The sequence below is a fragment of the Phyllobates terribilis genome, unplaced genomic scaffold (genome assembly GCF_046119375.1).
Source record: "Phyllobates terribilis strain yellow unplaced genomic scaffold, ASM4611937v1 Scaffold_4__5_contigs__length_816908805, whole genome shotgun sequence".
NCBI classification, from domain to species: domain Eukaryota; kingdom Metazoa; phylum Chordata; class Amphibia; order Anura; family Dendrobatidae; genus Phyllobates; species Phyllobates terribilis.
This window is the reverse complement of record NW_027362764.1, coordinates 646,656,391-646,668,413: the sequence shown is the minus strand read 5'-3', so window position 1 is coordinate 646,668,413 and position 12,023 is coordinate 646,656,391. Positions and strand designations below refer to the sequence as shown.

General features: G+C 40.4%; 1 protein-coding gene across 2 annotated transcripts in view; it reads right to left on the bottom strand.

The window, feature by feature from the left end:
- ARFGEF1 (ARF guanine nucleotide exchange factor 1) overlaps positions 1–12,023 on the bottom strand; it is a 189,811-nt gene that overhangs the window by 39,364 nt on the left and 138,424 nt on the right. For both annotated transcript variants that reach the window (XM_073679428.1, XM_073679429.1), the window contains exons 26-27: positions 6,268–6,419; positions 2,079–2,251 (exon numbers count right to left, since the gene is read on the bottom strand). In XM_073679428.1, coding sequence (XP_073535529.1) covers positions 2,079–2,251; positions 6,268–6,419 — 325 coding nt within the window. The remainder of the gene's footprint in view (positions 1–2,078; positions 2,252–6,267; positions 6,420–12,023) is intronic.

Below are 12,023 nucleotides of genomic sequence, written 5' to 3'. Positions count from 1 at the left end.
GCCCAGTTGAGGATCAGATCGCTCTGTAGAAAGAAGTTCACTCTATATACAGCTGACATTAAGTTTACTGTAACTACACTGCTCAAAAAAATAAAGGGAACACTTAAACAGAATATAACTCCAAGTAAATCAAACTTCTGTGAAATCAAACTGTCCACTTAGGAAGCAACACTGATTGACAATCAATTTCACATGCTGTTGTGCAAATGGAATAGACAATAGATGGAAATTATTGGCAATTATCAAGACACACTCAATAAAGGAGTGGTTCTGCAGGTGGGGACCACAGACCAAATCTCAGTACCAATGCTTTCTGTCTGATGTTTTGGTCACTTTTGAATGTTGGTTGTGCTTTCACACTCGTGGTAGCATGAGACGGACTCTACAACCCACAGAAGTTGCTCAGGTAGTGCAGCTCATCCAGGATGGCACATCAATGCGAGCTGTGGCAAGAAGGTTTGCTGTGTCTGTCAGCATAGTGTCCAGAGGCTGGAGACGCTACCAGGAGACAGGCCAGTACACCAGGAGACGTGGAGGGGGCCGTAGGAGGGAAACAACCCAGCAACAGGACCGCTACCTCTGCCTTTGTTCAAGGAGGAACAGGAGGAGCACTACCAGAGTCCTGCAAAATGACCTCCAGCAGGCCACAAATGTGCATGTGTCTGCACAAATGGTTAGAAACAGACTCCATGAGGGTGGTATGAGGGCCCGACGTCCACAGATGGGGGTTGTGCTCACAGCCCAACACCGTGCAGGACGCTTGGCATTTGCCACAGAACACCAGGATTGGCAAAGTTGCCACTGGCGCCCTGTGCTCTTCACAGATGAAAGCAGGTTCACACTGAGCATATGTGACAGACGTGACAGAGTCTGGAGACGCCGTGGAGAACGACCTGCTGCCTGCAACATCCTTCAGCATGACTGGTTTGGCAGTGGGTCAGTAATGGTGTGGGGTGGCATTTCTTTGGAGGGCCTCACAGCCCTCCATGTGCTCGCCAGAGGTAGCCTGACTGCCATTAGGTACCGAGATGAGATCCTCAGACCCCTTGTGAGACCATATGCTGGTGCAGTTGGCCCTGGGTTCCTCCTAATGCAGGACAGTGCCAGACCTCATGTGGCTGGAGTGTGTCAGCAGTTCCTGCAAGATGAAGGCATTGAAGTTATGGACTGGCCCGCCCGTTCCCCAGACCTCAATCCGATTGAGCACATCTGGAACATCATGTCTCGCTCCATCCACCAACGTCACGTTGCACCACAGACTGTCCAGGAGTTGGCGGATGCTTTAGTCCAGGTCTGGGAGGAGATCCCACAGGAGACAATCCGCAACCTCATCAGGAGCATGCCCAGGCGTTGTAGGGAGGTCATACAGGCACGTGGAGGCCACACACAATACTGAGCCTCATTTTGACTTGTTTTAAGGACATTACATCAAAGTTGGATCAGCCTGTAGTTTGTTTTTCCACTTTAATTTTGGGGGTGACTCCAAATCCAGGCCTCCATTGGTCAATAAATTTGATTTCCATTGATGATTTTTGTGTGATTTTGTTCTCAGCACATTCAACTTTGTACAGAACAAAGTATTCAATGAGAATATTTCATTCATTCAGATCTAGGATGTGTTATTTGAGTGTCCCCTTTATTTTTTTGAGCAGTGTATATGTAAGGAGCATAAGCTGAACACAACTGATGGAGTGGGTAGTGGGGAACAATCTGGAGTGCTGGGAAAAAAAAGTCTATAATTCTTGGAGCTTCACTTGTCAGTTTTGACAATCCACATTAACTGCTATAGGTTTAACACTTCCTGTGTCACATGCAAATTAATCTCCAAGTGTCCAGGTGGAGTTTCTTCAGTGTTGACCGCTCCCATTTAGGACTGACATCTGATGCTTCCTGCCTCATTGTCTATCCCCTGCTATAAGCAAAGCTTGTGAGATTTATCCCTAGCCCCATACAGAGGGTTAGAGACAGATACTCTTTACACCTCATTCTCAGAGTACAAATCTAAGGACAAGGTCATTGTATTACTTGTACAATTACCATGAAATGATGTCACATACAGAGACCACACTGATACTTACTGACTATGTGCCCGGTGGTCTGGAAGGCGAGCTCCACTATGCTTTCATCCTGGTCTGATGCAGCCAAGTGAAAAACCGAGAATATGTTTTTCCAACCTGAGCGAATGTTAGCAGCTTGGGAATTTACCATCTGTGCAATACAGCGGACAACCATGTCCCGAATGGTCGGTGACCTTAAAAGAAAGAACACAAATTACATGAGAGTGATGCTCCAGCCATGGGATATACACGAGGTGTGTGTGCATGATCAAGGATATGCAATCCAGCAGGAAGAAATTTAAGATCAAGATGACATTATTCTAAAACATAAAAATTGCTCCATGTTATCATCAAATGCGTTCTCCATTAACCCATGAGTGACTGGAGACATGTCTAGAGGCACATTAGTAATGCACATATGGGAAGGATTGAGCATGTACAGGAAAACTTTACTCTATTGCTCTTTATGACACATGAAAATGTTACTATTGAGATCGCAGTCATCGTTAATGTGCTATTCATTTACAAGACTATCACATTGGATTACGATATAATGTGCTATTAAAGACAATCTTAAAGGGAATGTGTCAACAGGATTTCACCCCCCCATCCAAACTATTTATATGCACATGTAGCTCTTTCATAGACAAGTCCAGCAATACCTTTACATGTACAGTCCGCTCCTCCGTTGCTGAGAAATCAGGGTTTGAACTGATATGCAAATAGATATGGTAGATCTGCAGCCTCTGTCACTCCAGGGGAATAGAGGCTTCAGATCTACCATAGCACTTCATTCTCATTTGCATATCAATTCAAACGCTGATTTCTCAGTAATGGACCGACTACAGTCATATGAAAAAGTTTGGGCACCCCTATTAATCTTAAGCTTAATGTTTTATAAAAATTGGTGTTTTTGCAACAGCTATTTCAGTTTGATATATGTAATAACTGTTGGACACAGTAATGTTTCTGCCTTGAAATGAGGTTTATTGTACTAACAGAAAATGTGCAATCTGCATTCAAACAAAATTTGACAGGTGCATAAGTATGGGCACCTCACCAGAAAAGTGACATTAATATTTAGTAGATCCTCCTTTTGCAAAAATAACAGCCTCTAGTCGCTTCCTGTAGCTTTTAATGAGTTCCTGGATCCTGAATGAAGGTATTTTTGACCATTCCTCTTTACAAAACAATTCCAGTTCAGTAAAGTTTGATGGTCGCCGAGCATGGACAGCCCTCTTCAAATGATCCCACAGATGTTCAATGATATTCAGGTCTGGGGACTGGGATGGCCATTCCAGAACATTGTAATTGTTCCTCTGCATGAATGCCTGAGTAGATTTGGAGCGGTGTTTTGGATCATTGTCTTGCTGAAAGATCCATCCCCTGCGTAACTTCAACTTTATCACTGATTCTTGAACATTATTGTCAAGAATCTGCGGATACTGAGTGGAATCCATGCGTCCCTCAACTTTAACAAGATTCCCAGTGCCAGCATTGGCCACACAGCCCCAAAGCATGATGGAACCTCCACCAAATTTTACTGTGGGTAGCAAGTGTTTTTCTTGGAATGCTGTGTTTTTTTGCCACCATGCATAACGCCTTTTTGTATGACCAAACAACTCAATCTTGGTTTCATCAGTCCACAGGACCTTCTTCCAAAGAGAAATTGGCTTCTCCAAATGTGCTTTTGCATACCTCAGCCAACTCTGTTTGTGGCGTGCTTGCAGAAACGGCTTCTTTCGCATCACTCTCCCATACAGCTTCTCCTTGTGCAAAGTGCGTTGTATAGTTGACCGATGCACAGTGACACCATCTGCAGCAAGTTGATGCTGCAGCTGTCTGGAGGTGGTCTGAGGATTGTCCTTGACTGATCTCACCATTCTTCTTCTCTGCCTTTCTGATGTTTTTCTTGGCCTGCCACTTCTGGCCTTAACAAGAACTGTCCATGTGTTCTTCCATTTCCTTACTATGTTCCTCACAGTGGAAACTGACAGGTTAAATCTCTGAGACAGCTTTTTGTATCCTTCCCCTGAACAACTATGTTGAATAATCTTTGTTTTCAGATCATTTGACAGTTGTTTTGAGGAGCCCATGATGCCACTCTTCAGAGGAGATTCAAACAGGAGAACAACTTGCAAGTGGCCACTTTAAGTAGCTTTTCTCATGATTGCATACACCTGGCTATGAAGTTCAAAGCTCAATGAGGTTACAAAACCAAAAAAAGTGCTTTAGTAAGTCAGTAAAAAGTAGGTAGGAGTATTTAAAACAGGAAAATGATAAGGGTGCCCATACTTATGCACCTGTCAAATTTTGTTTGAATGCAGATTGCACATTTTCTATTAGTACAATAAGCCTCATTTCAAGGCAGAAACATTACTGTGTCCAACAGTTATTACATATATCAAACTGAAATAGCTGTTGCAAAAGCACAAATTTTTATAAAACATTAAGCTTAAGATTAATAGGGGTGCCCAAACTTTTTCATATGACTGTATGTAAAGGTGTTGAAAAAAGGAAAAAGGTTTTCATCAGCTCACCGAAAGTAAATCACGGTAACATGTAGTCCAAGAGTTGATGCACGCAACCAACAGGGTCAGTATTCCCGCAACAGAAGCCAAATACAAATGGGAAAAATTCCAGCACCAACAAAAAATTAAATGTAAAAATGTATTAACGGGTCGTTAAAGTAACATAAAAAAACTGGAATAAAAAAATGCCTGTCCGAAACGCTTAAGGTTTTCCTTATTGTTTTTTCCTCCCTCTTCCCTTTTTTACAATTTTTTTTTAATATGCTATTTTAATGACCCGTTAACACATTTTTATATTTTATTTTCATTGGTGTTGGAATTCTTCCCCTTTGTATTTGGTTTCCGTGCTGGGAATACTGACCCTGTTGATTCAGAACATCACCTCTTGGACTGCATGTTACCGTGATTTACCTTCAGTGAGCTGACAAAAACCTTTTCCTTTTTTCAATACCTACATGCTCAGTGCGTTATTGAGAAATCAGCATCTGAATTTATATGCAAATGAGACTGAAGTGCTATGGTAGATCTGAAGCCTCTGTCACTGTTGGCTCTATTCCCCTGGAGTGACAGAGGCTGCAGATCTACCATATCCATTTGCATATCAGTTCATCATATATCAGAATATAAACTGATGATGACCTTTAACACTTTCAGAGCAGGAATGAACGTGTCGCATGGATTTATGTCATTCTACATCAACTAAGGAATGTGCCCCTCAGACTTGTGAGGCCATCATAACACTGGACCTAGTCACAGGACAATAAAACCTTCACACTCCTTATCTATTAACTGCTAAAATATTTATAGCAAGAACTGTTTATCTCTTCCTTAATAACTCTGCTTTCTATCACCTGTCTTATCTATCGCATTATTTTTGTGTCTTATTGTGTATAAATATGTGACTCTTCAGATTTTGGGTTATACTAGCCTGATGAAGAGACCTGAGTAGTCTCGAAAGCTTGCAATTTGTTACCATCTTTTCAGTTAGCATTAAAAGGTATCAACAACTGAGGACACTCAAATCTAAATATTTTTCTATCTACTGGCTAACACGGTACAAGAATATATATTTTCCCCTTATCAGTTCAAACACTGATTTCTCAGTAACGGAGGAACGGAATGGCCATGTATAGGTATTGCTAGACTTGTCTGTGAAAGAGCTACATGGGCATAGTTTAGGGGGTGAAATCCTGCTGACAGATTCCCTTTAAAACTGGGGCTACATGCGAACAGGGGTTGCAACAAAAAAATCAAAGGTCATCACAACTAATCAGTGACGGTAGTCTCGTTGTGACTTGAGAGTTATCTCGTTTGAGACAGAAATGTAAATCTGCTGGGTTTCTATGAACTGCACTGACTATCGGATGCAATTTGAGCAGCAAAACTCTGCTGTCTTACGTCATGTGGACACAATTCAATGCTCAGTCTTCGACTAATGCCTATTATACCTAAATCCAAATGTTATATTATGTCATGCGGATGTGATATAAGGGTTCTTAAGGGTTCCTCAACCAAGACCCTAGAGGAAGTGCAAAAAGAGGCTCTTTTCCCTACGGTTGTAAACACTTCTGTGCACTGCCAGAGTATCACTGCATGGAAAATCAGCAAATGATGACTGCAGGATCACAGTATGTAAGCTCCACACTAGAAATCAAATAAGGAAGATAACGCAAACTCACCGATTCCGTTTCATAATGTGCTCAAACGGCCTTAAGAAATCTTTCTGGAAGCGGAAATTTGCAAGTTCCCCTTTTTCTAAAAATTTCATAGAAAGCTGTCTTAAGGAATCTACTGCAAAGATGGCGACATCTTCATTAGGGTTGCAACCAACCTAAAAAAAAAGAGAATATATATTAAATGTTTTTATAATACTGTGGTGTATAAATATTGTGCTGTGTGAAAGATGCAAAATGCTGTGAGGTGCCAGCAGAGGGCACAGCCTTGTAGGAACACAGCACAATCTGGAGGCAAATGTAAGTTTATAGAGGTTGTCCGGTCTTAAACTACAAGTTTGGAGTTACTCTATGTGCAGTTGTGAATCTTCATATTGCACGCATTGCGAGGATTCTCTGGGGCCAGCGTTGAGAGCGGAGATCATGTGACCACAATTATGCGATTTGCATACTCTCGGCCACATTCTGACTAGACTACTTCTGGCCTCGCTCAATACACTTGCATTGATCTGGACCGCGGCCATCTAGTTGGAATGTGGCCGTATACTTGTGGTCATATGACTCCAGCTCCCAGCGTTGGCACCAGATAATCCTCGCAATGCGCATGATGTGAGGATTCACAACTCTGCAGTCACATAAAGTAACTGCAGACTTGTAGTTTAAGACCAGACAACAGCATCTAGATGGTTAGAGTGTGGGGGCCCCCTCTTTAACCCCATCAGCACCCTGAGATCTTGATTGTGTGGTCCTGAGGTTGGCCATGGCAGTTCAAAGCCAAATAAACTGCCTTAAAAGTCTTCAAGCTATAGCGGCCTGTTCAGATGTTAGAAACATTTAGGTGGTTGAAATACATTTTTTCATTCCTGTCATGTCACTTTGCATTAATTCCTGAAAAGCACCTGAAGGGTTAATAAACTACCTGAAAGCAATTTTGAATACGTTAAGGGGCGCTGTTTTTAAAATGCTATCACTTTTGGGGATTTCCAATATATAGGACCCCCAAAGTAATTTCAAAACTGAATAGGTCCCTAAAAAGATAAGTTTTGTAAATTTTCTTGAAAAAAAAAATAAAAATTACTGCTACATTTTTAAACCTTTTAAAATGTTAACAAAATAAAACATTTTACAAATGGTGCTGATGTAAAGCAGGCATGAGGGAAATGTTATTTATTAATGTTTTTTGCGTGAATGATTATCCCTTTAAACCAGCTAGTCAGACCAAAGTTTGAAAATTGCAAGTTTTTTGAAATTTGTGTCACATTTCTGATATTTTTATAAATAAACACAAAACATATCAACCTAAATTTACTATCAAAGTATAATGTGCCTCGAAAAAACAATCTCAAAATCAATGGGATATGTTGAAGCATTCCATCATTACAACTACATAAAGTGACACCTCAGGTTTCAAAAATTTGGCCTGGTCATTAAGGGGTTAATCATGTCTGGCACCCTGCTCTGCGCACACACACATGCACATATCCAGATAGCCTCAGGTAGTGCTTACAAGCTCAGTAGACAAGAGCTTTTAGGCACTGCACATGTTTGGTCACCAGCGGTTGCAGTAAACGACAATATACAAAATGAAGTAAATAGTACTGAACTGCAACTCTAGACACAACCCATGGACAGGTATTGTGCCGTTTTCAGAAGAGAGCAATATTTTTTGAAGTCACAGATACCCAGTTCATTTATTTTTTCTATTTTTAGATGACCCTATTAAATCAGTGGCCTTAGTAGTCGCATATCGACTAACTTGCCTGGCCCTTGAGGTGAGTAATTGGCTGCATGGGTTATAGGCATCTGAGAAGAAAAGAAGACCATCGAGGGATTACTGGAGAATAGAGTAAAGGGGGATTAAGCCCTGTTTTAGACGACTCCTTTAAACTCTTTTCAACAATTTTGATGCCTGCTGGCACATAGCGAGGTGAGATACTAGAGTTAGGGACCATCTTGATTGGGTACACCTTGTCGAGGTCTATGTTTTTTACATTAAAAACAAAGTTCCGCACTTGGAATCCTGAAAATTGTTACTGGTTATTAAACTCAATTCACATTGACACACCTACTCTTCTCAAATGGGACACAAGTCCCTCGAGAAAAGAAAACGAGTATTTAAACCTTAAAAAATCAATATTTTATTAAGACAGCATTAAAACATGGTAAAACAAATCACAGTGCTTCACATATAAGAACGGGCTTATATATATATACACAACTACTGTTGCTATGGATATGGAGTTGCAAATTTGCAGTATACTACTCACAAATGCGACCATGTTGCTTGTTCAAAGATATAAGTGAAATTAAACATAGTAGTGCCAATAAAATTATCTATCTTTGTAAAGCCATGGTCGCTAGTGAAAGGAATGTTATAAAATATTGTGCAAAAAGATGCAGGAAAAAGCCCATAAGCATCAAAACATAGACAACAGTGGAAAAACCTAATTAGGTCACGCCAACAGGGAAATACAAAATGTAATTACCTGAATCTGTATATTGACGCTAGAGCCCGTCTGTCGCCCCGACGTACGTTTCAAATATCTTTCCTCAGGGAGCTAGAGTTGATATGTCGCGTGGTGGTATATATATGGGCGGGTGTCCCTCATGGATGAGCGTGTTGCCGTTTCCGGTTACCTTAGACCTTGGATGACGCATGCGCAGACTGTCACCCCCTTTAGAGCGGAACTTCCGTTTTCGGCCGGTGGAACGCAAGCCACAAGTTGCCAAGCGGCACTGGTGCGCTCGCGAGCACAGTGGCCGAGTCAGGAAGTATCCAAGGAGCCGCAGTCCAACGCATGCGTACAGGCCACGGGCAGAGTGGCCGGATCAGGGGGTATCCAGGGAGCCGCAATCATACGCATATGTGCAGATCCAGGAATGACAAGTATATAAAAAAATATATGTTGTTATGATATTGTGGAAATTAGATGTTTATCTAATATATGAGGTATATAGATTATATATTATGCTTACAGCCTAGACGCGCTCCTCCTGCACGTGATCCTCTTAGTATAATGTTTGCTAAATGAGAGATGTATCAAATAATTAACAGTTTTTATGTCCTCATTATACATTCTGCTTACAACTAGGAAGTGTCCTTCCTGTGTATATTCCTCTTAATATTATATTTACGTGCATTAAAAAAATATATACTAGAAGAAAAGTGTATCCCAAAATTGACATTTTATATCCAAATTAAATGTGAAGTTGTGTGAATTGTGTGTTGTATATGTGCTAAAAGGTAAAAAAAAAAACAAAAAAAAAAAAAAACACAAAGCGTGATGACAAGTGAATGATACTGCATGTGTATGTGAATGGTGAGGGTATGTGGTGCGTCTACTAATATAAATAGATAGAAAAACAATCACGTAAATAAACTGTTTATGAAAATACAATGACTAATACTACTCGTGAGAATGTGAAGTGATCAATTTGTTAATGGGAAATCCATGTTAATGTGTGTGTGTGTCAATAGTGAAAGTGTATGGTGCATAAAAAATTCTGTATTGTTGCTTATATATGTGAGTGGTGAAAAATTTGCAGGTGCATGTGTGTGTGTGAATGGTGAAGGTGTATTGGGAAAAAAAAAAAAAAAAAAAAAAATTATTAATTTATTTATTTATTTTTTTTTTTTTTTCCCAATACACCTTCACCATTCACACACACACATGCACCTGCAAATTTTTCACCACTCACATATATAAGCAACAATACAGAATTTTTTATGCACCATACACTTTCACTATTGACACACAAACACATTAACATGGATTTCCCATTAACAAATTGATCACTTCACATTCTCACGAGTAGTATTAGTCATTGTATTTTCATAAACAGTTTATTTACGTGATTGTTTTTCTATCTATTTATATTAGTAGACGCACCACATACCCTCACCATTCACATACACATGCAGTATCATTCACTTGTCATCACGCTTTGTGTTTTTTTTTTTTTTTTTTTTTACCTTTTAGCACATATACAACACACAATTCACACAACTTCACATTTAATTTGGATATAAAATGTCAATTTTGGGATACACTTTTCTTCTAGTATATATTTTTTTAATGCACGTAAATATAATATTAAGAGGAATATACACAGGAAGGACACTTCCTAGTTGTAAGCAGAATGTATAATGAGGACATAAAAACTGTTAATTATTTGATACATCTCTCATTTAGCAAACATTATACTAAGAGGATCACGTGCAGGAGGAGCGCGTCTAGGCTGTAAGCATAATATATAATCTATATACCTCATATATTAGATAAACATCTAATTTCCACAATATCATAACAACATATATTTTTTTATATACTTGTCATTCCTGGATCTGCACATATGCGTATGATTGCGGCTCCCTGGATACCCCCTGATCCGGCCACTCTGCCCGTGGCCTGTACGCATGCGTTGGACTGCGGCTCCTTGGATACTTCCTGACTCGGCCACTGTGCTCGCGAGCGCACCAGTGCCGCTTGGCAACTTGTGGCTTGCGTTCCACCGGCCGAAAACGGAAGTTCCGCTCTAAAGGGGGTGACAGTCTGCGCATGCGTCATCCAAGGTCTAAGGTAACCGGAAACGGCAACACGCTCATCCATGAGGGACACCCGCCCATATATATACCACCACGCACATATCAACTCTAGCTCCCTGAGGAAAGATATTTGAAACGTACGTCGGGGCGACAGACGGGCTCTAGCGTCAATATACAGATTCAGGTAATTACATTTTGTATTTCCCTGTTGGCGTGACCTAATTAGGTTTTTCCACTGTTGTCTATGTTTTGATGCTTATGGGCTTTTTCCTGCATCTTTTTGCACAATATTTTATAACATTCCTTTCACTAGCGACCATGGCTTTACAAAGATAGATAATTTTATTGGCACTACTATGTTTAATTTCACTTATATCTTTGAACAAGCAACATGGTCGCATTTGTGAGTAGTATACTGCAAATTTGCAACTCCATATCCATAGCAACAGTAGTTGTGTATATATATATAAGCCCGTTCTTATATGTGAAGCACTGTGATTTGTTTTACCATGTTTTAATGCTGTCTTAATAAAATATTGATTTTTTAAGGTTTAAATACTCGTTTTCTTTTCTCGAGGGACTTGTGTCCCATTTGAGAAGAGTAGGTGTGTCTATGTTTTTTACATGTACGGTGGCTCAGTGGTTAGCACTGCAGCCTTGCAGCGCTGGGGTCCTGGGTTCAAATTCCACCAAGGACAACATCTGCAAGGAGTTTGTATGTTCTCCCCGTGTTTGCATGGTTTTCCTCCGGGTTCTCCGGCTTCCTCCCACACAGACATACTGATAGGGAATGTAGATTGTGAGCCCCAATGGGGACAGCGATGATTATGTGTGTAAAGCGCTGCGTAATATGCTAGCGCTATATAAAAATAAAGATTACTACTATTACTATTTATTTACTTACAGCTCGGTTTCTATTCATTGCTTTTATTCTAGGTTATATTTGTCGGTTAATGGCCACAGTGTGAATGTGCACCTACATGTTACACTTACCGACAGGTGTGCCGGTCCATGTTTTTGGTTTCTCTTTACAACAATAGAAAGTTCTGGAGAATAAACTATAATCCTCTCCTATGTAGAAAGCATATACATGATTCTGTACCCAGCATTTGTGCTCAATGAAGCTTTAAAAGGGGTCATCAATTTTTGGATAGGTCATCAATATCAGATTGGTGGGGGGTCCGACTCTTGGCACTCCTGATCATCTGTTCGGCCA